We start from the raw sequence: 23,086 nt of genomic DNA on the forward strand, positions 1-23,086 counted from the left end.
CACTGCCTCGCAATCCTTGGCATAAACAAGTTTCTGCTGCTGTCTTTTTCTCTTATGTTTAATAATATATCTATACTCCTGTCTAAACAGCTCCATGAGTGGAAGTCTGTCTTCAAAATCATACAAGATTTTAAACATCTCTATCAAATCGCCCCTTCATCTCCTCTGTTCTAACATTATCTGCATTGTATTTGTATTTTCTCATACTAGCCAGCATCCTAGTGAATCTGCACTGTACCTTTCATTGCCTTAGCATTTTTTCTATGGCATGCATACAATACTCCAAATGTGGTCTCACTAAGATTTCATAATTATGTCTCAACTTTTACATTCTATTACATTTGCTATAAAACCCAGCGTTCTGTTAGCTTTATTTAATGGCCTTATTCACTAGAGGAGCTACTTTTAATATTTTGTGAACCTCAACTTCCAAATCCCTCTGCTCTTCCTTATCATCCAGCTTTTCTTCAATCAAAGTATAATAATTACTTTTGACTTAAAACCAAAGTGTACCACTTCACACGTGACACTGAATTCTGTCTGCCATATTTTTGCCCATTCCATCATCATATCCTCTTGCAGTTCTCTTGGTCCTGAGGACCATTTACTATGCCTATTTTTCTGCAAATTTGGATGCCATATAAACTCTGGGCCTACATCCAAGTTATTGACATACACAGTGAACATAAGTGGACCAGAACCACCCACTTCCAGTTAGTCTGAGTAACTGCCCAACCTCCTATCACCCAAAATATAACTTTTTATTCTTTATTTCTCCAAGGATCCAGGGATGTTTCCTGTCAGATCTTACCCTTTGTCTTCCTTAAGCTAACTAACTGAGACCAGCGCTCCTTATTTTCATATTGATGTGGACTCTGTCCAGCTTGCTTACAGGCTCCATTCACAGTCTTCTGTTTCAAGGTGTGCTCGAAAATGTTGCTAATGTTATCATCAATACAATAATCAAACCTAAAACCAACAATGATATAGCACACCTTCACTAATGGTTCTGTGGCTGATATAGCACACCTTCACTAATGGTTCTGTGGCTGATAATTGTCAACAAAACAAGGTTGTTTCCATAATCGGTTTGTCAATGCATATCACTGTGTAATTTATTCATAATATAATTACAGTCAAGAAAATGCAAGAAATATGCCACCATAATTCCTGTCTGAGAGTAACCACAAGGAAATGCTCGTGCTGGACATGGTTTCTAATATGTGGCTTGCTGTAGAACATATACCAAATGCTGTGTGCAGATAAAATCCTTTGGTATTTTCAAAAGAACAATGCTTTGGAAGAAAATAATTTCTTTACAAGTGCCAGTAAACCTTCTGATTTTGGGAAAATTATTTTTTTATATATATATACATATGAATGTTCCTCTTTTATTACACTGCTCATGTTAAGCTTGGAGTGCTTTAAAATATTAGACGAAATTATCTATTGAAAGTTTGAGACAATTCTGTTTTTAAGTACCAAAACAATTCTGTCTTATTTGCATGCTCCTGCTTCACACTGTATATATTGATCTGTGGTAGTCTCTGTTCTGATGTACTGTTGCTGTTTAAATACATGTTCCAAATGCTTCAGCACCAGAAAGGCTGGTAAAGCCATCTTTGTGTTGCAGATTTATCCCAAGGTCTGCATTCTATTCAAATGTTTTTTTTTTATTTCCGTTTTTGTCTTTCCTTTCTTGAAGATGTGGACTTTCTCTCGGGTACAGTCTATGAGCGCTGACTGCCCTTATGTACCATTTTCAAGTGACCATTCTTAACACATGAGGCTTCACAGTAAGTCTTGATAGGCTATTCAACCACTAGGGTAGTCTTAGCCAAGCTTCATCTTAATTTCACCTGGTAACCACAAACACACGCTTTCTACCAAGAGATACTAGATAGTTAACAGTGAAGGGGAATTTTGGCTATTTTATTTCTTCCCTCTCATGCCTCAGATCTGTGGTATTGTAATGATCCAGCCGTTGCACTGGCTGAGATTAGTTAACTCAGTACAGAGCAGGAATCAGACCTGGGACACTCTGGTCTGTATGGCTTGGCTGCACATTGTTGAGCCGCTGGGGGAATCCTAAATACACTTCTTTTTGTTAACGCTTGGAAACCACCTACTCCAGATTAAAATTTCTTTTGAAGTTTTCCCTGGTGTTTGAATCTGGGTTTACTGGAGTGTGTGTAGAATGTCGGAATTTTTGGAGTCTGTCAACCATTTACACCATGTATCAAAGGCTCAACATTATAGACCTGAAGTGGAATAATAATGTGATTTTAGTTTTCAGAATAAAGGTGGAACATTTCTTGTCTGTATGTCCTTGCATTAATAAAATTGAAATTTGTTCTGGAAATTCTGCATTTATAGGTTCCTTTTACAACGTATTAAAATATTTATTTTGCCCTTCCTCCTTGGCTTTCCTGGATTTCCCAGATCAGTCTCCTGTAGGCACTAAGTGAAATTGTTAGTTTAGTGTCAAGTGGTGTTGAATTAGGAGCAATTTTGTGCCTTGGGCCTGTGTCCACTAGGAATTGGATTGAAACTTTCCAAATTCATTTCATGGATGAGTCCTTAAACAACCACAAAACCAAAGTTGATCTGGGTTGTATTACAAAACAGGTTGTGGAAATGAAGATTCACATCTAAACCTACTACACTACCCAAACCTTCCAAATACTTTACGGCTTTAAGAGGCCAACTCCAACTCAATCAGTAAATAGTTTTCTAACTTTTAAAGAAGTGTGACCCAATTCATTTCCAGTCAAATGTCTTAAGCATTTTACAAAGTGAAGGAAAGGGTGTGAGGTGAGGTGATGAGAGAAAAATTATCAAATTTAACAATAGATAATTTACTAGTTCCATATACAGTATTGGAATCAAGACTAATGTCTAAGATAGATTATGCCTGCTCATAATTTCACTAGCTGGTAAGGTAGCCTATTGGTTATGGTAGTGAACTAGCAACTCAGAGGTTGCAAGTTCAAATCCCACCATTGTAAATTCTGAAATTAAAATCACCAGAAAATGATAGTAACGAAAACTATTTTTTTTTTTTGCAAAAAACTAACTGGTTCATTGTACTTCAGGGAAGGGTTTATCCACTGTAACCTTATCTGGCCTACACGTGATTCTTAATGCTTTCAGCAATGGACACTGCAAGTGTTGCCCACATCACAAAAACAAATAACATTGAAAGACAGGCTTTCCATTAACATTAACAATGAATTTTAATAACTTCCCAGGCAATCCAATAGGCCAGCTGAGAACTTTTTTATTTAATTGACTCAAGGTTGCAGTTATACTTCAGTGGGTGTGATGCAAGCCCAAGTGGTGCAATAATGTGAGCGATCTCCCCTTTCTTCACAAGTGTGCTTAACTGCATGTAAATTATATCAGTACCTAATTTGTGTTAATGCAAAGCCAGAACAGCTTTCCATCTGCACACTCCAAACTGTGAGAAAATACAACTGAAGACTGCAATAATATCCTTGCCCTATATAGACTCCCACATTGTATAAATGTTTCTCTGCTCTATTTCAGTCATTAGAATGCTTTTTTTAAAATTGCTTTTCCTCTCCTCTGATTGTTGCATTGCTAAAGGCATCACAAACGAAGCCATATAGACCAGAAGGTCCCACTCTCGATTCCATGTCTCTGCTGATTTAAAGGATGTCAGTGTTCCTGTGCTAAGAAAGGTAAACTGACCATGACAAGGTTAAGATCTGGGTCACTCAAATATTCCTCATAGTCAAATAGCATACTATGCTGAATGTCAATGCAGAACGGCCACTAAGGTGAGGTACTGGAGGGTAAACAGAACCTTGCCTTCCAGGACACAGGGTAAAAAAATGGTCAGAAAAATAAATATCGTTTGCAGATTTTCTACAACCTAGCATGAACATGTACTGAAAGTTTGGTTGTTCAGATTCCTAAAGGTTAAAATGAGTACTGATACCTGAACTAAATAACTTTCAAAATAAACTGAGTGCTTCAGCGCAAAAAGTCATTAAAAATGATTTTCTAAGAACTTTGAGCTGAATATTTACGGTAGGTTTAGAAAAATTTGAAAAAGCGGTTAATTTCTTCATTCTTGTTTAGCCTTTAAATCGCTTTCAGAATAATGATGACACTGCAATACAATTTCAACAAGAAGGAAACCAACAGGAATATGAACACAGCCATCAAAATACATTCACATTAAAATCTTTGTAAATTATATGACCAATTGCTGATGCACTAGTGACAGCCTGCTAAGAGCTGCAGGAGCTCAATGCAGAACAGCTTTTTTGCAGAATTCAACCCAAGTTTGCAGTTACACCAGCGTCCATCCACTCATCTTACCCACCAATGGCCATTAACTGCTCCGCAGGGCAACTGCAGTCAGTCTTCCTACAATCCCAAGAGATTTTATTTTCTAGTGCATACAGTTGACACACGGCAGTTTCCGATTTATGTAATTGGGTATATAAATTTGGGGGAAAATTAAATTAGGGGTGAATTAGAAACTGCGCCACAATGATATGCATTTATACGCTGAGAATCAGATAAAACGCCTTAAAAGCAAACAGGTGGACATTCAAGCTTCATTGCTTCTGAGAATCCTCCTTATTTACAGGCGAGGTCAGGATAAATCAGTAAAGGCATGGGTTTTCTCTCGGAGAAGATACCACTGACCAAAACAGCTTTAGTCAAAAGCTTTTGAGTCTGTCTTGATAAGAGATAATTGCACACTCTGGCAAAATGTTTCTATTGAAGTCACCTCAGAATGTATACATGAGTATATGTCTGGTAAACAGCATTATTAAAAAGTCATAATTAAATTCCTGCTAGCCTTTGCTCTGACGGAAGCAATGTTAAGTGGTCTACAGATAGAGAAAATTTAAATATTTTAATGAATATTATTTCTAATTGTATGACATTTCTTTATTTTCATGTTTGATTTTACCTAGTTTATGCTGTTTTTGCCTTTGTGTGTGTGTGTGTGTGTATATCTGCACATAAATATGTACCACATTTAGTTCATGCAATTTGGCACAAGGTGTCCGTCCTCTGGTATAATAACCAGCTGCCTAAACTTTAATTCAACCATTGGCACGGTGAACCAGCAATTGCTATTCAGCATTGAACGATGTCGCAAGTCCATTCAGTAAATGAACTCATGACTCACCAACTCTATGACCGGGATTTTACAGCCCCGTCGCGGAGGGGCCGGAAAATGCGGCGAGCCTTTCAAGAAGTCCCACTAGCTTCAGCAGGACTGCAAAATCCCGCTGGCGGGAGGGGCCGTAAAATTCCGCCCCACCCCTCCATTGACCTTTGGCGGGATCCCGGCGGCGGGTGGGGCCGTAAAATTCCGCCCCACCCCTCCATTGACCTTTGGCGGGATCCCGGCGGCGGGTGGGGCCGGAAAATCCCGCCCTATGTATTTCTAAGGTGTTAGGACATGTCATGTAAATTAGGATGGAAAGAGAATGTAAATAAATTTCATACTTTTAAAAAAAAATCTTTGTTTCTTTTAACATTTCTGTACAATAAGTGAAAGAGTAAAAAAAAAATCTTGTGTCTCGCATGTAACTGCTGAATGTTGTACTTGTCGGTACACTGTATGTATCAAAATTATTTCTTACCTCTTTACTCAATGCAGAAGGAAACTCGATGTCTTTTTTTTAAGTAGAGAAAATTGTATGTAGGTAGATGATATTACATATTTATCTAATAAATGTCCATTTATATAACTTTGCATGTATTTTCTCACCTTCATTAAAACTGCTGTCAGAAATGTAAACACTTTTTGTGTCGACTTTTAAAAAAAACCTCATCCACACTTGTCTTGTTTGTAACTATAGCTGTTTGATGTATTTCTCCTACACACCATCTGGTTACAGGTTTCCTGACTGTGAATGGTACCAGTGAAACACAACCTCAATTTTCTTCCCTTCTTCTCCAGAAGACAAGTCAACTCCTGGTTGAGTTCTGATTCCACAGGATCACATCCAAGTGATCACTGTTCAGGTGGGATCCAAGATAAAAAGCTGAATTTTCCAATTGATTTTAATGTCAGTGATAAACCCACAATGGGTTTAAAAAGGCTAATCGGGAAATGTGGGCTTTAGCGACAACAGTGGTGGGGAGGGAGTCACAGCTGAGCCTGTTCTTACCTGATGTACACACACTTCCAGCAAGGTTTATTGGCTTATTATTCTCCCACCCTAACCCCAGAGGTGCTGGGACTAACTCATTCTCCTAACTCAAATTTAACCATATCAACTAATTTATCACAGACCAAAAGCTGGACCTGGGAACAGATCTTCTAGTCTGTACAGTTCAGCTATTCACCACCTTTAACAACTAATAAATCTTTATTAACCGGAGGTCTGATAACATACCTTACAATATGGTAGCAATCAATATTCACTCTAATTTGCTGCTGGAGCGCACGGACCATTTGTTTAAGTGTGAGGCCTTTTTTGCATGACCAGCTTCCTATCCTATTGCTTTAGCCCAGGTGTGCTGTCTATTTCCTGCAAGGGTTTAACACAGCGCTTTCCAAACTATTTTCCAATACAACCCATTTTAACACATGTAAATTAAAGTGACCCCAGACATCAACAAAACAATAAAGCAGAATAGTAACACTCAGAATATAATTATTAAAGTTCACATATTATAGATCAACATATAAATATGAAAATTTGTATTTATAAAGTATTTTGTAAAAATTTTATTATTTTATGTACCCACCAGTCCATTACTTCACCTGAGCTTTTCCAGCTCATGGTCCTTGGCCAGGAAGCAGTGCAAGTACAGGATGAAGCGTCAAGATGGTTGATGTTGGAGCCCAGGTTATTCTGCAAAGTCAGGGTGGCGGACTTGGGCTCAGACAGGCCACAGCTCAGTAGCAGAGGCATCACAGGCAGGTTCATTGTCAGGACCAGGCTTTATGAGGAAAGTGGATGCTTCTGAACATGGACATGCAACAGTTACTGGCCGCTAAGCCAAGCCCTCCATATTTCCTGATGACTGAAGACTCAGATAGCAATAGTGGCTATGGGCAGGAGCCCATAAGAGAGAGAGAGAGAGATGAGTAGGGCAAGGGCACTGCTGGATGCCACCTGGACCTCAGTGCCAGTGTGGGACACACTCTCAGAGGATGGGGAGCTCACACCCCAATTGGGGTTGTGACCCAGTCTGGGAACCATTGACTTACAATAAAGATTATGTTGCAGAAGGTGCCTGCTTTTGGAAGACCTCAAGAGAACACATCAACTAGTAGAGCAGGCCTATAAGAATGATAACTCGAAGGAAAGGAGCTCTTATCCATTCCCTCATAATTCTTGTTGGAATAATGTTTGTGGGAGAAATTGTGCAGGCCCAACCAGGGAATGTAAAGAACCAAAACCAGGAAAACCTCAGAAAAAGACCTTCAAAAACCTGTTGAGAAATTAGTCTGCATCAAGGACCACATTGATCAGTTAAGTCCATCACTGTGTGACCAAGTTGGGGAGGTCTGAGTCCTGTCCACATTAAGAATGACTTTTTCAGGCCTCAGTGGTGGTCCTCATACTGCTCGCAGTTGAAAATGGCAAGCCATGTCCAGGTGTTAGTAGGGGATGCACTAATATGAAATGCTTTTCAGTACTGATGCTGATGTTTCAGCTTTAAACCAGTTCAGGCAAGCCATTTTCCGTTGATAGAAGTTTGGCTAACTGGTGTACAAGTCCCCTGTTTTCCTCTCTCACCTTTCTTAAACATTGGAGTGACATGCACAATTTTCCAGACCAAAGGAATGGTTCCTGAACCAAAATAACTCTGGAAGATGATAGAGCATCTAAAATAATTTCACCTTTAACTACCGTGGTTAGAAACCATCTGGTCCTGGATACTTGTCACTCTTCACAGTGCTTCATTTTTGTTATTTTACTAACGTTAATTTTGGTGAGTCCCTATCCCTGTTTCAAAATTAGTTTCCTTGGGATTTCCAGCAAGCTGACCTCTTCCTCTACTGTAAATACACATAATTATTCAATGTGACAGCCATTTCTTTATTTTCACTGACAATATCACCATTATCATTTTTTAAGGGGCCCTTATTGCTCCTGACCGCCTTTTTTTCCTTAATTGTAAAAATACTCATGCTGAATTCACTACTCCTTGCAAGTTCTTTCTCCTGCTCCCCTGTTTGGAGCTCTTCACAACCTGTTTTGTCACCCTTTGCTGGTCTTTGCATCTTTCCCATATGCCAGTATCTGTGCTTTTTTGTATTTTTGCATGCTTTTATTTTAGTTTATGTTGCCTTTTACCTATTCAGTTGCCCACGGCTGTTTTTTTTTGGCAAGTAGAGCTCTTGTCCCTTAGGGTATAAACTGTCATATTAAAATTTTTCTTTGAACTCCTCCCACTGATGTTCTGTCAGACTTCCCCAGTTTACCATGGACAATCTATGGCCTGAATTGGGTGCGTAGAATGAGGAGAATTCCTAACTCCATAAATCCAACTCTGGAGAAACTTCCCCAAGCAGCTGGATTTTCACTCGGAAGGGGGTGGGGGGGGGGGGAGGTGGGGTTGGGTGCCAACTGGAGTTGAGCCTGCCACCCCCAGAAATAGTGCGGAGGCAGCCACAGGGGCTGCCAAATGCCGAGGCAGACTGGTTAAAAAGTCAGCCTTGGTGCTCTGCGACGTCATCCCAGATATAATAAAAACAGTAAGGCCCTCTAAGCCCTCACCCCTTACATCCCACATACTCCCCATGCCCCATTCATGCCAACTCATGGCCTCTGTGCCAACCTATTCCCTTCTACCCACCCCGATGGCCCCTCATAAACTCTATGCCACTCTACCCAACCCCATGGCCCCTCATTCCTTCCATGCCAACCTATGCCCCTCTATCCAACCCCATTGTCCTTTATAGCTCCTATGCAAACTGTGCCAACTCATGCCAACCCACCACCCTTTGCTTTTACACCCTTCATGCCAACTCAGCCACTATCCACCATGGCAGACTACAGGAGCCATGCTGAGATGAAATAAAATAAAGTTCCACATACATTTACAGACTTCAACGTAGTAAAAAACACTTTCATTGATAAAAGCCTGTTCAATACATTTAAATGCTTTCAAGTAATTAATCCCTTATAAAGACAAAGATTGTATTCATAGCCCCACATCAAAGAAATTTGAAATCCATTTATAACCACTTGAGCTGTGAACTTCCAGGATCCCACTGTGATGATAGGTTGTGGAAACAGTCAAGTAGCGCTAATACTATAATGATAATCCTCAGGCTTGTGTCAATAAACATCTATTGAAATTTCAAGCATCCATTTTTTTCAGCTGAGAGTCAGAGTAGGCTGTTTTTCTTCAAAATTTAAAGGGCAAGGTATTTAAATGACTTGACACCTTGACATTTCACAGACCTTATCCACCTTTTACGCACATTCATGTCTACTCTTAACAATCCAAAAGGGCTACCTGACCGCTCCAAAGAACTACAGTACGTTTAGACCTTTTCCCCAAATTTGTAAAGCCCACGAGTCGTGTTTCAGAAACTCCAATGGCAAAAATTGTTTTTGATCGAAGACAGAACTTTTAAATGTGCCACTGCCTCTGGGAATTGCGAATGTGTGAAATACATCCCGTCCCTGTTTCACCACCACTCCCTCATGAAATGGTGGGTGCTGGATAAGGGGGCAGGCTTGGGATTCCAGGCTCAAGTGCCATTTTGGCTAAGGCACAGAACCCTTCTGTTGCTCTGAAAATTCAGGCCTATGTCTCATCTCACTGAAGTCAGCCTTATCTAAATAGAATGATAGAATGATTACAGTGCAGGAGGCAATTCAGTCCATCATGTCTGTACTGGCTCTCTGAAGGAGCAATTCATCTAGTGCTACTCTCCTGCCTTTTCCCAAGTTTTTTCTTCTTTTCAGATAATGATCCAATTCCCTTTTGAAAGCCTCAATTGACCCTGCCTCCACCACACTCTCAGGCAGTACATTCCACATCCTAACCACTCACTGCATGAAAACATATTTCCTCATGTCACCATTGCTTCATTTGACAATCACATTCAATCTGTGTCTTCTGGTTGTAGATCCTTCTACCAATGGGAACAGTTTTTCCCTATGTACTCTGTTCAAACACCCCATGATTTAGAAGTCCTCATAGTTCGCAATACTTCCAAATTTTGTGTCATCTGTAAATTTTGAAACTGTGCCCTATACGCCAACGTGTAGATCATTAATATATAATCAGGAAAAGCAGCTGTCCCAACACCATTTCCTGGGGAACTCCACTATAAACTTTCCTTCAGGACAAAAATCAACCATTCACCACTAGTCTTTGTTTGCTGTCACTCAGCCAATTTCTACTGTCCCTTTCATTCCACAAGCTCTAAATTTGCTCACTAGCCAGTTGATCGGCACTTTATAAAATGTCTTTTGGTAGTCCAGGTACAACACTTCAACATCATGGCACTCATCAACTCTTTCTGTTACCTCAAGCAAGTTGCTTAAACTCGATTTGCCCTTAACAAATCCATGCTGGCTTTCCTTAATTAACCCGCATTTGTCCAAGTGGGTATTAATTTTGTCCCCACTGATCATTTGTAAAAGCTTCCCCAACACCAAAGTTAAACTGACTGGTATAGTTGCTGGGCTTATCTTTACGCCTTTTGAACAAGGGTACAACATTTGCAATTCTTCAATCCTCTGGCATCACCCCTGATTATAAAAAATTGGAAAATTATGGCCAGTGCCTCTGCAATTTCCACTCTCACTTCCAAACTCTTCAAGTGTCTGAACGACCTCCTCTTCCACCATGACCTGAGCAGCATTTTCTTCCTCGGTAAAGACAGATGCAAAGTATTCATTTAATACCTCAGCTATTCCCCCTGCCTTCATGCATCAATCCCCTTTTTGCCCCCTAATCCTCCTCACTCCTCCTCTTACCACTCTTTTACAATTTATATACCTATATAAGACTTTTGGATTCCTTTTTGTGTTAGCTGCCAATCTCTTCTCATACTCTCTCAACTTCTCTTATTTGCTTTTTCAATTCTTTCTGAACCATCTATATTCAGCCTGGTTCTCAATTATATTATCCACCTGACATCTGTCATAAGCACACTTTTTCTGCCTCATCATAATCGCCATCTCTTTTGTCATCTAGGGAGCTCTGGATTTGTCTGCCCAATCTTTCCCCTTTGTGGAAATGTAACTTCACTTTACTTGAACTATTTATTTTTTTAAAGGCACCTCGTTGCTCAGTTACAGTTTTGCCTGCTAATCTTTGACTCCAATTTATCTGGGACAGATCCATTTTTACCCTGTCGAAGTTGGCTTTCCCCCAGTTAATTATTCTTACTTTGGATTGCTCCTCGTCCTTTTCCATAGGCAACCTAAGGTTGATGATCACTGTGCCCTAAATGTTTCTCTACTGACACATGATCCACTTGGCTCGCCTCATTCCCAAGAACCAGGTCCAGCAATGTAGTACTGTCTGTCTCTGCCAATATTTTTTGCACCTTGGTATCCCTCATTAGGATAACCTCCTGCCTCCTGGTTCCCATGCCCCATCAAGTTAGTTCAGGCCATCCCCAATAGCACTAGCAGATCGCCCCACAAGGAAATTGGTCTATTTAGGTACAACCCATTCAGCTTGAACAAGTCCAATCTCCCACAGAACTGATCCCAACATCCCAAGAATCTAAAGCTCTCCCTGATGCACCAGTTCTCTCGCCACACATTCATCTACTCTATCCTCCTGTTTCTATACTCACTTGCCCCTGGTATTGGGAGTAAACCAGAGATGACTACTTTTGAGGTCCTGCTTGCTCATTTCCTACCTAGCTTCCTAAATTCTAACTGCAGGACCACATCGTTCTTTTTGGTTTTTGGTACCGATGTGGACTGGGACCGCTGGACCCTCTCCCCTTAGGGTAGGCGTGGGGTCAGGTGCCTGACCCTGCTTTGAAAATCCATCTCATTGTTACAGAGAACTATATCAGATATACTCAAATTCATTAACTTTCTGGCATTTGCTAGTCTGCTTGTCCGAATTTTTATGAAAGTTAAAATCCCCCCATTAAAAGCACTCTGCCTTTGCTACATGCTTGTCTAATCCCTGCATTTATATAATCTACCACTTCACAGATGCTACCAAGGGGCTTGTACATAACTCTTACTACAGTCTTAAGTCATTTTCTAGTTCTTAATTCTACCAATAAAGTCTCCACTGCCTGCTTATGCCTCATTATATCCCCTCTCATCATTGATGTAATTTCATCCTTAGTCACTACTCCTTCCCCACCATCATTCTCCCTATTTTTCCTGTAGACCTTGTAACTTTGTAAATTTAGGTCCCAGTCCTGACTATCTTGCAACCATGGGCTGAGTTTTTAGTCACTAATGGAGCTGGGCACAAAGGTGAGCAGGCACAGAAATTTCCAGGCTCCATCCTGTCCCCAGAACATTTTGCTAGAGTCGGGATGAGGGGTTGGCAGGGCTAGCTGCACGCAAACAGTAGGTAGCCAATTAAACCCTTTTAAGGCTTTTTGAAGGAGGCAGCGCAGAACAGCCTGAAGGCAGCCGCCCAGCGGCAGACAAGGAGGGTGGGGGAGGGATGGGGCAGCGCCCTAGGCAGACTTAGACTTAGAGGGCTCCCCTGCCTATCCAATGTTCCTTGTGGCCACAGGCCATCCTATGGTAGAACTTCTCCTATGACATTGGCCTAGCTGCCAAGGCCTTTTCTTAGGTTTCAAACAGTTGGAGAGAGAGCTTCCACTTTGCCACTGTGAGGGCATCCTCCAGCTTCGAGAGCCTGCCCACCATCCCTAGTTGGACGGGGAGCCCATCCTCTGGCCATTAATTGTCAAGTTCAGGGAAAATCACTGCCAATAATTGTTCCCCACGCAATGTGTGCTTCTGAGCCTGACGCCGAGGTCCTGAAGTCCACAGGAAAAAGCCTGCCTCATGTCTCAGTAATGGCTGCCAAGTCATTCCCTCCAAGTCCAAATGGCGTCAGCAATTCATTCAATTTATTCCTTATACTCCTCGCCTTTGGAATAGAGATTGCTTATTTGGGCCACATACCCTAACCCAGAAGTCTGCAGCCTGAGGTGCAGCTCTTTGACATCTCATTTGCAGCTCCCAACTTTTTTCCGGTTGGATTGCATTAACATGAGTAAAACCTAAAAAAATTAAATTAAGAAAAGTTAGAGCTGTGCTTTTAATGTGGTGATAAAAGGCTAGTCATTATGCTGTGCTTTACGGTTTCAAATGATCATTTTAATTAAAAAAAATAATGCTCTCAATAAACATATTCCAGTGTTATAGCTAAACCATGGTTATAGATAATGCCTTTGCTTCACGGAACAGATTTTATGGCTGCGACCATTATTGTATCTAATATGGCAGAAATGATTAATTACTCTGAATGTGCTACTAGAAGCTAATTCATCATGAGAATCAATAGCTGAAAAAGTTGTCTTAAATCTATGCATCTTAAGTTTTCTTTAAAAGATGTCTGTCAAAATTTTCATTAAAAAGTCAACAAACGCAATTCAGAGTTAGATCTACTTTAATTTTGATTTTAGATTGATACACAAATTCAAAACGTCTTTTCAAAATATGTGCAGATTATGCACTCTACCAGAGACACTTGACAATGAGAATTTTTTGGGTTAGAAATACTTAATTTTCACTCTTCAGGCAAAAAAAAGGTTGCCCTTTAGCTCTAATATTTTACTCATGTTTCTTTTTCTCCTCATCTTTAAGTATATCCTTTGTGGCTTCTTCAACTATTAAGTTAGGTTTCTCTGATAAATATTGTGGCGAAGTAATTATTTAATTTCACTGTCATTTCCTGTGAGTTTATCATGTGTATCCCTTACTGGCCCTACCCCTATCCTGATATTTTCTTTTGTCGCTGTTGAGCCCCTCTGCCAGCCATCATCAGGAAAACACGGCCAAATAGCGACAGAGGATTTGATCATTGTTGGCATTCGTCTAAATGCCCTGAAGCAGAATTCTGCTCTGTCCATCTGCTCAGCCCTGTTATTTGCAGTGCTTTCTTACACGTTTCCTTGGCACGCACTTTCCTTTAATTCTCTTTTCAACCTTAAAATCGGTTGTGTTTGTTTTAAAATTCGAGCCAGGCCAATCTAGGAAGGGTGTGAGGGTGAAAGCTTGGCCAAAGAATGGGGGGGTGTGGAGAAATTTAATGGGGATCCATGGCTTGAGCAGACAAGTACCCTCCACTATTAGCTTTGCTGCAAAAGGAATAAGAAAAGGTGAATGTTTACTATTTTAAATAAATACAAATTCCTCTTCAGAAATGTCAGACTTATAAGGTATGAAGGCAACAAGAGACTGTCGCCCGCCCATCCCTCTGCAGCTTGCTTGACCATAGAGAACATTCTGGAAGCTGCCAAACCGGTGGCCATCTTAAGAGAAAAGCCTCCCTTGGCCACATCCCACCAAGTGCTTGTACATTCGACAAACAAATCCTTCCCTCTCTATCTCTGCGAGGTGAAAAACAAAGAAGCATTGATGTTACGCGCTGAAATTCTTCAGGAAAATTAAAACGGGGAGTTTAAACGTTAACGAAAGTGACCAGCCCCCCCCCCGCCGCCCTAAAAAGAATGCAGACTACAAATTCAAAGTAAACTTCAGCGCAGTGCAATCCTTCCGTTCATCATCTTTGATAGGCAATAACTGCATTATTTTAAACTATGGAGAGATACTCTATTTATCAACTTAGCCTTACTCAGAACACGAACTGAAAATTTCTACCATTCTACCTACTTGGTGAGCGGTAATCGGTCATTCCCTTCACCATCCTTTCCTTATTAGAATTTTATTTACAGCTTGGTGAAGAATGGGAAAAATAATAATAGCAAAAAAAGTGAGGATAATCAAGCACGATGCCTTTTTTCTATCTTTTTAATATATATATATATCGGCTTTTATTCCTCGCAGCAATGACTGGCTGCCCTATGTTCTCATTGGTCCGCCCATATGTCAATCATTGTGCCCCCCCGTCGCGGGATTGGTCCACTCGCAGCCCTTTAAATTCCTAAGGGGCGGCCAACCCCGCCTGCCGCAGCTGATTGCCGCAATCGGCTGTCAATCATGCCAGAGGCGGGCCTGACGGCTTCGGCGCAAGTATAAAAGCAGTGGAATAACGCACCCTTGTTTTCTGCTTTCACAGCTTTCGGTCGAGCCGGTGTGTATGTGAGTGGGAGGCCGCCTCTCTGTTCTCGTACGGGTGGTTGACAATGGCGAATCCCAGGGTCTACTTCGACATCGAAATTGATAAGAAGCCGGCGGGCCGCATAGTTTTCGAGGTGAGGGGGCTTAATTTATTTTTCCTTTTGTGTCCAGTCGTCCGCCGTTCCTCGGGTGGTGGCCGCCATTTTCTCAATTGATTGTCGCCGCTTCCCCGCCCCCCAAAAATACTGCGGACCCGGGGGGGACTGGTGTTAATGGTGGGAGAGTGGGGGGTGGTGTCGGGGGAGTGCCCTATCAGAGGGAGGGCGGGGGGGGGAGTACCCTATGTGAGGGGGCGTGCGGGGGGGGAGTGTACCCTATCTGATGGAGGGGAGGGGAGGGGGGGGTGTTGATGAATTAATAGACCCTCATCCGGTCTGCAGCTGAACCACCCCGGCTACCCGCCTCCCTGCGCCACGTGTCGGGCGGCTCCAGCCCAGCTTCTCCTCCCGGGGCCATGGGTATCCGGCCTCTGGACCAGCTCATGGCAGATGAGCAGGTCTTAAAGCCCTTGGTCCGGTTTGCCCCCTTTCCTTCTGAGGGCTGGGGTGAGCGCCCACAGCCCTGACTCGGTATGCCCAGCCGCCATTTTACAGATGTGTACCCTCCTGAAATGGTTATGCTTTGACATCATGTCTCCCCCCTCCCTCTCTCTCTCTCTTTCCCCCCCCCCTCCCAATGCTGGGAAATGACAGGTACCTGTAGTGGGTTAGGCTTCCTTAAGGGCGGCTGCTGCTGCCTCCTCGTTCTAGAATGCGTCTCTCTGCACCACCCCCCCCCCAAAAACCTCCAAAAAATCTGCCTAGAATAAAGCTGCAGTGGTCAATCAGTGCATGAACTAGTTATTATCCCTGTAAGATTGAATATGCCTTGCCTTTTGAATGAATTAAAGATGAAGTATTTTTTCCATTCATTTCTACTTTTTTTATTTCTGCCCATTTAGCTAAGAAAAGATGTGGTTCCAAAGACTGCAGGTGAGCAAATTAATTTTCGTTTTTCTAGCATGAGAATGGGGTCATAATTGTAAAATAAAAACAGGAGAGCCATTTGAGTCTAGGTTTTCAGCCAGTGAGTTATTTAGTTGTAACTTTAAAATTGCAAGAATGAACAATTTGTTGAATCTCAGTAAAACAAGAGTTTGGATGTAATGGCTTTTGAGTTAAACTTAGTTTGGGCCAAGTGGTAATAAGATGAAGTATTTGATTCAACTTTGGTAGCCTACATCTGCTAGATCTATTGTCTCCTGCGGCAAATGGTTTGCAGTTGCTGTTCAGAACAAAACATCAAATGGTTCATGTTAGAGTGCAGATCAACAGGATCTGGGACCAACTTGTTTGGAACATTCCTGAATTCTAGCCATAACTTGCATTTCCACATATAATGTAAAATGGCAAGTCCAGCTTACAGGAAGTGCAGTAGAATATTGAAGGCAGTTAAGGAATGCAGTGACTGCATTTCACCTATTCACTTCCATTGGAAGGGTGGAGGTTTGCTCAAGTCTTCTCTTTAAACAGAGAACTTCCGTCAACTGTGCTTAAGGGAACGAGGTGCTGGCTACAAAGGATCAGTTTTCCACCGAATAATTCCTGACTTTATGTGCCAGGTAAGTCCTTCAAGAACTGGATATATATTGTTTCTTTAAAGCAGTGATTTGTGGCCAAGTGAATTGAAATACTATATGATCTCTTGCCGCAATTGGCATCCTACATGAATAGTTTAGAGGTTGGTCCAAATAAATTGCCTGTGAATTCATTCATGGAACCATCTTGAACTGCTCCCAGCTAGATAGTAAATCTCTTGGCAGCTGCAGAGTGTATCAATGCCTAGCCAATTCTAGTCTGAACTTCAGCTCTTCAGATGCCAAGCCTACCTATTAAAGGTCTCTGGCCACTAGTCAGTTACAGTCTTGCTCAGTGTCTTACAATGAACAAGTGGAGTTGTTGAAAGCTAGCTTTCCAAGGTCAATTTGGTAAATTATTAAATTGATTGGAACGGAGGTATTTTTAGTAACTGTTTCATTATATACTTCCTTTATTCATTTTTAGCCAGGAAATGTCAAGCCAAAGTGAGAAAGAGAATAATGGGCTTAGGAGCCTTTAAACACTTGTTTGGGAGTGGATTCCAGAGAATTGAACCAAGGCAGTGTAATCTACCACTGATCAATAATGGCAGGTGGTACTACCCATAGTTTCTCATGGTGGTGTCCTAGGCCTAACCACCTTCAGCTGTCATCACTGACCTTCTGTTTATCATAAGGTCAGAAGTGATGTTTACTAAATTTGGTGTTCACCATTTGTGACACCTCCAATACTGAAGCAGTCTGTCCATATTTTCAGGCTTGGGCTGGTAAGTGACATCTCCCTGTGACTTCAATGGCATTAGCATTGCTTAATCCCCACCAACATTCCAGGGGGCTACTGTTGCCCAGAATCTTAACTGGACCAGTCATAAGATAAAAGCTGATTAGAGGCTGGGAATTGTGGCACGTAACTCATCACTTGACTCCTAAAGCCTGTCCACCATCTACAAGGCACAAGTGAGGTGTGTGATGGAATATTCTCCACTTGAGTGCAGCTCTAACAACATTGAAGCTCCACCATCTAGGACAAAGCAGCTTGCTTGGTTGGCACTCCCTCTACCACTAGCACACAGTGGCAGCAGTGTGATCATATACAAGATGCATTGCAGAGACTCGTGAAGGCTTCTTTGACAGTCTTCCAAAATTGGCCCTTGATCACCTAGCAGGACAAGGGTGGCTGACACTTGGGGACAACACCACCTGAGAGTTCCCCTCCCAAGCCCCACACTTCCTGACTTGGAACTATTTTGCTGTCCCTTCACTGTTGGGCAAAATTGCTAACAAGGGTATACCCACACCACATAGATTGGCAGTTCAAGAAGGATGCCTTAAGTGCAAATAGGAATGGTCAGTAAATGATGACCCTGCCAGCAACACCCACATTCTGAATAAAAATTACAAGGGATTAAAAACAATACCACAACATTCAGGCCACTTATTCCAAAGCTGAGTGCTTCCATATACTATTTCTGTTAGTTGACCATATTTCAGTTATAGAAGAGATGAGGTTGGGAGTTGCATTAATAAGCTTAAGGCTGAGTGACCTTAAATCTTTAGGCAAGGTGGAGTGAAATGGACTGGAGGGCATGGAGGAAGAGGAACTGGATGACCAAGTAGATTTTGGTGGTTGAAAGGTAGAATATGGATCACCACCTGGCAGCAGCTGTGCAGGTAGAAATGAGCCATCTTTCACAAGAGATAGTGGTGGCATTAAAAATTTACATTTGGGGCAGTGAATAAGTGTTTTCCTACTGGACAGTAGGCAGTGAGAGTTGCAATATGGTGAGGCAATGTAGTCTAACAGGTGCTTACATTTCATCAGAGGAACCCTGAATAGGGCCTTGGTTTAAAATCCCATCTGAAAAATGGCATCTCTCAGTGCAGAAGTCTTTGAATGACACACTGGGTGTCAAGCAAGTCTGGAGGAGCTTGGAACCCACAACATGTTGCACAATTTTGTATGCAATAGTTCCAATCCTTGGCCTCTGAGGCTTCTTTAAAATGACACTGCAGTATGGTGGAATAAATGTTCATGTATTTTTACCAGAGGTTGACTTGAATTCAAGTGCAGAAAGGTTGGGTTTAAAACTTTCTGGAAGTGATTTTAGTCTGTCTGCATTCCACAGGGCGGTGACTTCACAAATGGCAACGGCACTGGTGGCAAGTCCATTTATGGTTCAAAATTTGAGGATGAGAACTTCCATCTTAAGCATGATGGCCCAGGTAAAATAACTTCTGCACAACCTGCAACTGAACATTTGGTGCAAAATGAAGAATTTGTTCTAATTTTTCATGGGTGTCAGCTGGTATCCCCTGTCTAAACTGGAGTTGACTCAGCCAACAGCACCTTTGTCTGGGCCAGGGCTTGTGTTCAAGTCTGACTCCAGGAATTGCCACGGAAGGAGTTTTTGATGTAAGAGATAAAAGCAGGAGTAGGGCATTCAGTCTTTCAAGGCTGCTGTGCCGTTCAATGGGATCATGGCTGATCATCTACTTCACCATTTTTCTGCACTATCCCCATATCCTTTGATTTTAATATGTAGAAATCTAATGATCTCAATCTAAACATAGTCAGTGAGTTGAGCCACTACAGTCCTCTAGGGCAGAGAATTCCAAGGTTTGCCACTGAATGAAGAAATTCCTCAGGTCCTAAATGACCTCCCCCTTATTCTGAGTGTCCCCTGTTTCTAGACACCCTAGCTGGGGAAACATCCTTTGTGCATTGAACCCTGTAAGAATTGTGTTGGAATGATATCATCTCATTCCTTATTCTCCAGAGAAGAAAGGCCTGTACAGGCTTGCAAATACTTCAAGGAAAAGTGAACTTGCATGTGTTGCCTTTTAGTTTGTAAAATGTTAGTTAACTGCATGAAGAGCAGCCTGGAGTGGTCTAGAAAGTGGTAGGGGTTTGATCCTCCCTTGCCTGAAGCATTGCAGTTAGGAACTGCAGACCTATCTTACTATAGATAAAGCATCTTTACACCACCTTGGTCTGTGGTGTTGACTAAATTGGGAGGTTTATTGAAGCAGTATCCTTTAGTTGTGTAGCTTTTGAGTACTTTTTTATAACATAGTTACCAAAATGAAAACATAGGGCTAATATTGTTTTAATTATAGGTATTCTGTCAATGGCCAATGCTGGGCCCAATACAAATGGGTCACAATTCTTCATCTGCACTGCAGCTACTGATTGGTAAGAATCCTTATCTTTAGTCTGGTGCTGGACTCATTGCATTTTGGTTTGCAAGTATTCTTGATCCCCAAAAAATTGGGTCCATAAATGGAATAGCATATAATATAGGAAACTAATCATATGGTTGCCCCATAGCTGAGGGTGTTCGAGCCAGAAGATAAAACACCAAATAGAACGAACAAATGCAGCTGTGAAATTTTTGCTAGTTAACCTTCCCTGGACTGAGATTGTGGGATCTATGTAAGGCATCACCTTTTTGAAGTGACCTGGGACACAAACCCTAGCTGATATTTTTACCCAGGTCTTGCCACTGCCTTTCAATCACTGACTGCCTTAATGAAGTTCCACTGTTACAATGCTGAAAGCAGTTCATAAACCTAATTGGTGACTATCTGGTAATTCACTGGGGCTAAAGTATTGTGGTATGGCTGAGACTGTCAGTCTGAATGTTCTGTCACTGGGCGACTTCACAGTAGTGACTAAAATTTTTGAATCCTCAGCACTGACCTGTGCTGTATAATTCTAACATTCAGTCCATGGAGTGTTTGTTCCTTGAAATGAGCGATTCAGTCAGTCCACCCCCTTGCTATTTCCCTGTACCTCCATTTTATTCTTGCATATTTATCCAATTTCCTTGTTGGTCACCATAGACCTCAAAGCTGAGCATTGAGTCTGGGCACACAATCTACTTCTAAAGATAGTTAGCTCAATACTGAATTTCTGAAAGTTGAGCTGTTGTTTCATATTTTTCAGGTTAAATGGAAAACATGTTGTGTTTGGAAAAGTTGTAGACGGCATCAATGTTGTGAAATCAATGGAAGCAACAGGATCAAGAACTGGGCAGACAAAAGTTACTGTTAGCATTGCTGACTGTGGGGAGTTGCAATGAAAGCATTCCTGCAATAGCTACTGCATGTAGCCTAACTAATGACTGGTGTCTCTTTTCTCATTGTCAGAAAACAGCAAGATTCAAAGATCATTGTCAAATTGAAATCTGTTTGTCATGATTAATCATTCATGCTGTGGCTTAGTTGGACAGGTGTAACCCACAAAGTACTTAGAAGTATTATGGCAGTGCTTTGCTTCATTTAATTACTGAACTGATGCTCGTTTTGTAATGGGAACAACCATCCAGATGTAATTATTTACTGTCACCTTGTACTAAATCACTTCATTCAAATAAAGTGAACACTTGTCACCTACTGCTTATGCATTTTTGCAGTTCCAGAAATGTGCTTGTTCACCAGCTGTGTACTTAGCCACAGGTAAGTTTCCTAATGAAGGTAGCATTAACAACCTTCAGGTGTGGTAGCAATCTTTTTAAGGCAAAAGCTACAGATGTATCTAAAATAAAGACAGGAAAAACTCAGCAGGTCTGGCAGCATTTGTGGAGAGCTAAGTTGATGTCTGTATGACTTCAGAGCTGCTGAGTTTTTTTTAGCATTTTGTTTAATATTAAGGCAACTGGTCTCTTGTGCAAAAGCTCCAGTAGAGTCCAAGGTCAGCATGCCAGACTTCCTGAAGTACTGATTTGGGGATTCAATTAATACAAACAAGGTAATAGTAATGGAGACATCAAGGTTATAGTTTAAGGCATCTAATGTTCCAATCAGAATTTTCCTTTTTTAAGGTAGGAAAATTCAACATGGTATGCTGTCCATAATTGAATAGGGTGGAGGGAGATGGTGGCCTAGTGGTGGTGACACTGGACTAGTAATCCAGAGACCCAGGTTAATGCTCTGAGGGCACTGGTTCAAATCCCACCATGGCAGCTGGTGGAATTTAAGTTCAATTAATGAATCCTGAATATAGTTAATATCTCAAAAGATGACCATCAGACTATCACACTCAAAGACCCAACTGATTTATTAATATCCTTTAGGGAAGGAAACCTGCCATCCTTACTAGCCTACATTTGACTTCAGACCCTCAATGTGGTTGACTCTTAACTGCCTTCTGCAGAGGCCTCCAGCCACTTAAGTTAAAGCCCAATTAGGGATGGGCAACAAATGCTGGCCTAGTCTATGATGCCCACATCCCAGGAAAGAATAAATAAAATACTTGGGTCAGCTAGATTGCCAGCTTGGTTTTCAAGGGGAGGAATGTATTGGCAAATGCAGTCAATTTACACATAGCAAGTTCTAGCAAACCAAGCCAAATCAGAAAATTTGATTTGGTGGCAATGAGTGAGTTTGCAACAAATGGAATTCCTTTTAAGGCCTGAAAACACCACGGGCTTCAAAAGTGTGGCTAATGAGTTAAAACACTAATTCAAAGGAAGAGGCTTAAGTTATTAAAAAGCAGACTCTAACTTCAGAAGTTAGCAAAGGACCAAGGAATTTGAGATTATGAAAGTAGACTAACACAAGAGGTGGTAAGTGGTTTCCAAAAATGTAAATTTTAGAGATTTAAAAAAAAGTAAATGCATGTCCAGTAGATCCTGTACATGGACTTTAAAATGCTACTTAACAATATACTTGCAAAATTAAAGCCCAGAGGATTGAAGTCAGTGTATACACAATTGGTTTAAGACAAAGTGGAGTATAGTGGTGCCCCCTGGAGGTCAGTATTAGGAGCACTGACTTTTGTGAATGATCTGCACTTGGTTACACAGGGCATAATTTCAAAGTTTGTAGATGAAACCAAGTTTAAATGTAGTAAACAATGAGGAAGATAGTAACAGACTTGAGGCCATAGACTGGTAACATGCACACACACAGCAGGTGGAATTTAACAGTGAGAGAATCAATCTGGTAGGATGAATGAGAGGCAATATAAACTCAAATGGTAAAAGCAAAATAGTGGATGCTGGAAATCTGAAATAAAAACAAAATGCTGGAAAAACTCAGCAGGTCTGACAACATCTGTGGAGAGAAGCAGAGTTAATGTTTCAAGTGATGCCTGAAGGTGTGTACATATATTTGAAGGTGGCAGGACAAGTTGAGAAGGCTATTATGGAGTATAAAAGCTAGGAAAACAAAATAGACTGCTGGACATTTGAAATTTTCCACTGAAATACACAATTCTGGCAACATTTGAGGG

The 23,086-nt window shown here is 41.4% G+C and overlaps 1 protein-coding gene across 1 annotated transcript; it reads left to right on the forward strand.

Moving 5' to 3' along the window:
* The first annotated feature begins 15,206 nt into the window (after window positions 1-15,206).
* Window positions 15,207-21,246, forward strand: LOC144694953 (peptidyl-prolyl cis-trans isomerase A-like). The gene is made up of 6 exons (XM_078565761.1): window positions 15,207-15,349; window positions 16,216-16,246; window positions 16,787-16,875; window positions 18,978-19,074; window positions 19,969-20,044; window positions 20,798-21,246. Exons 1-6 carry the CDS (start codon window positions 15,281-15,283, stop codon window positions 20,931-20,933), a joined length of 498 nt encoding a protein of 165 aa, XP_078421887.1. The 5' UTR covers window positions 15,207-15,280; the 3' UTR covers window positions 20,934-21,246.
* The last annotated feature ends 1,840 nt before the right edge of the window (window positions 21,247-23,086 follow it).

Source organism: Cetorhinus maximus, chromosome 20 (genome assembly GCF_964194155.1).
Source record: "Cetorhinus maximus chromosome 20, sCetMax3.hap1.1, whole genome shotgun sequence".
Taxonomy (NCBI): domain Eukaryota; kingdom Metazoa; phylum Chordata; class Chondrichthyes; order Lamniformes; family Cetorhinidae; genus Cetorhinus; species Cetorhinus maximus.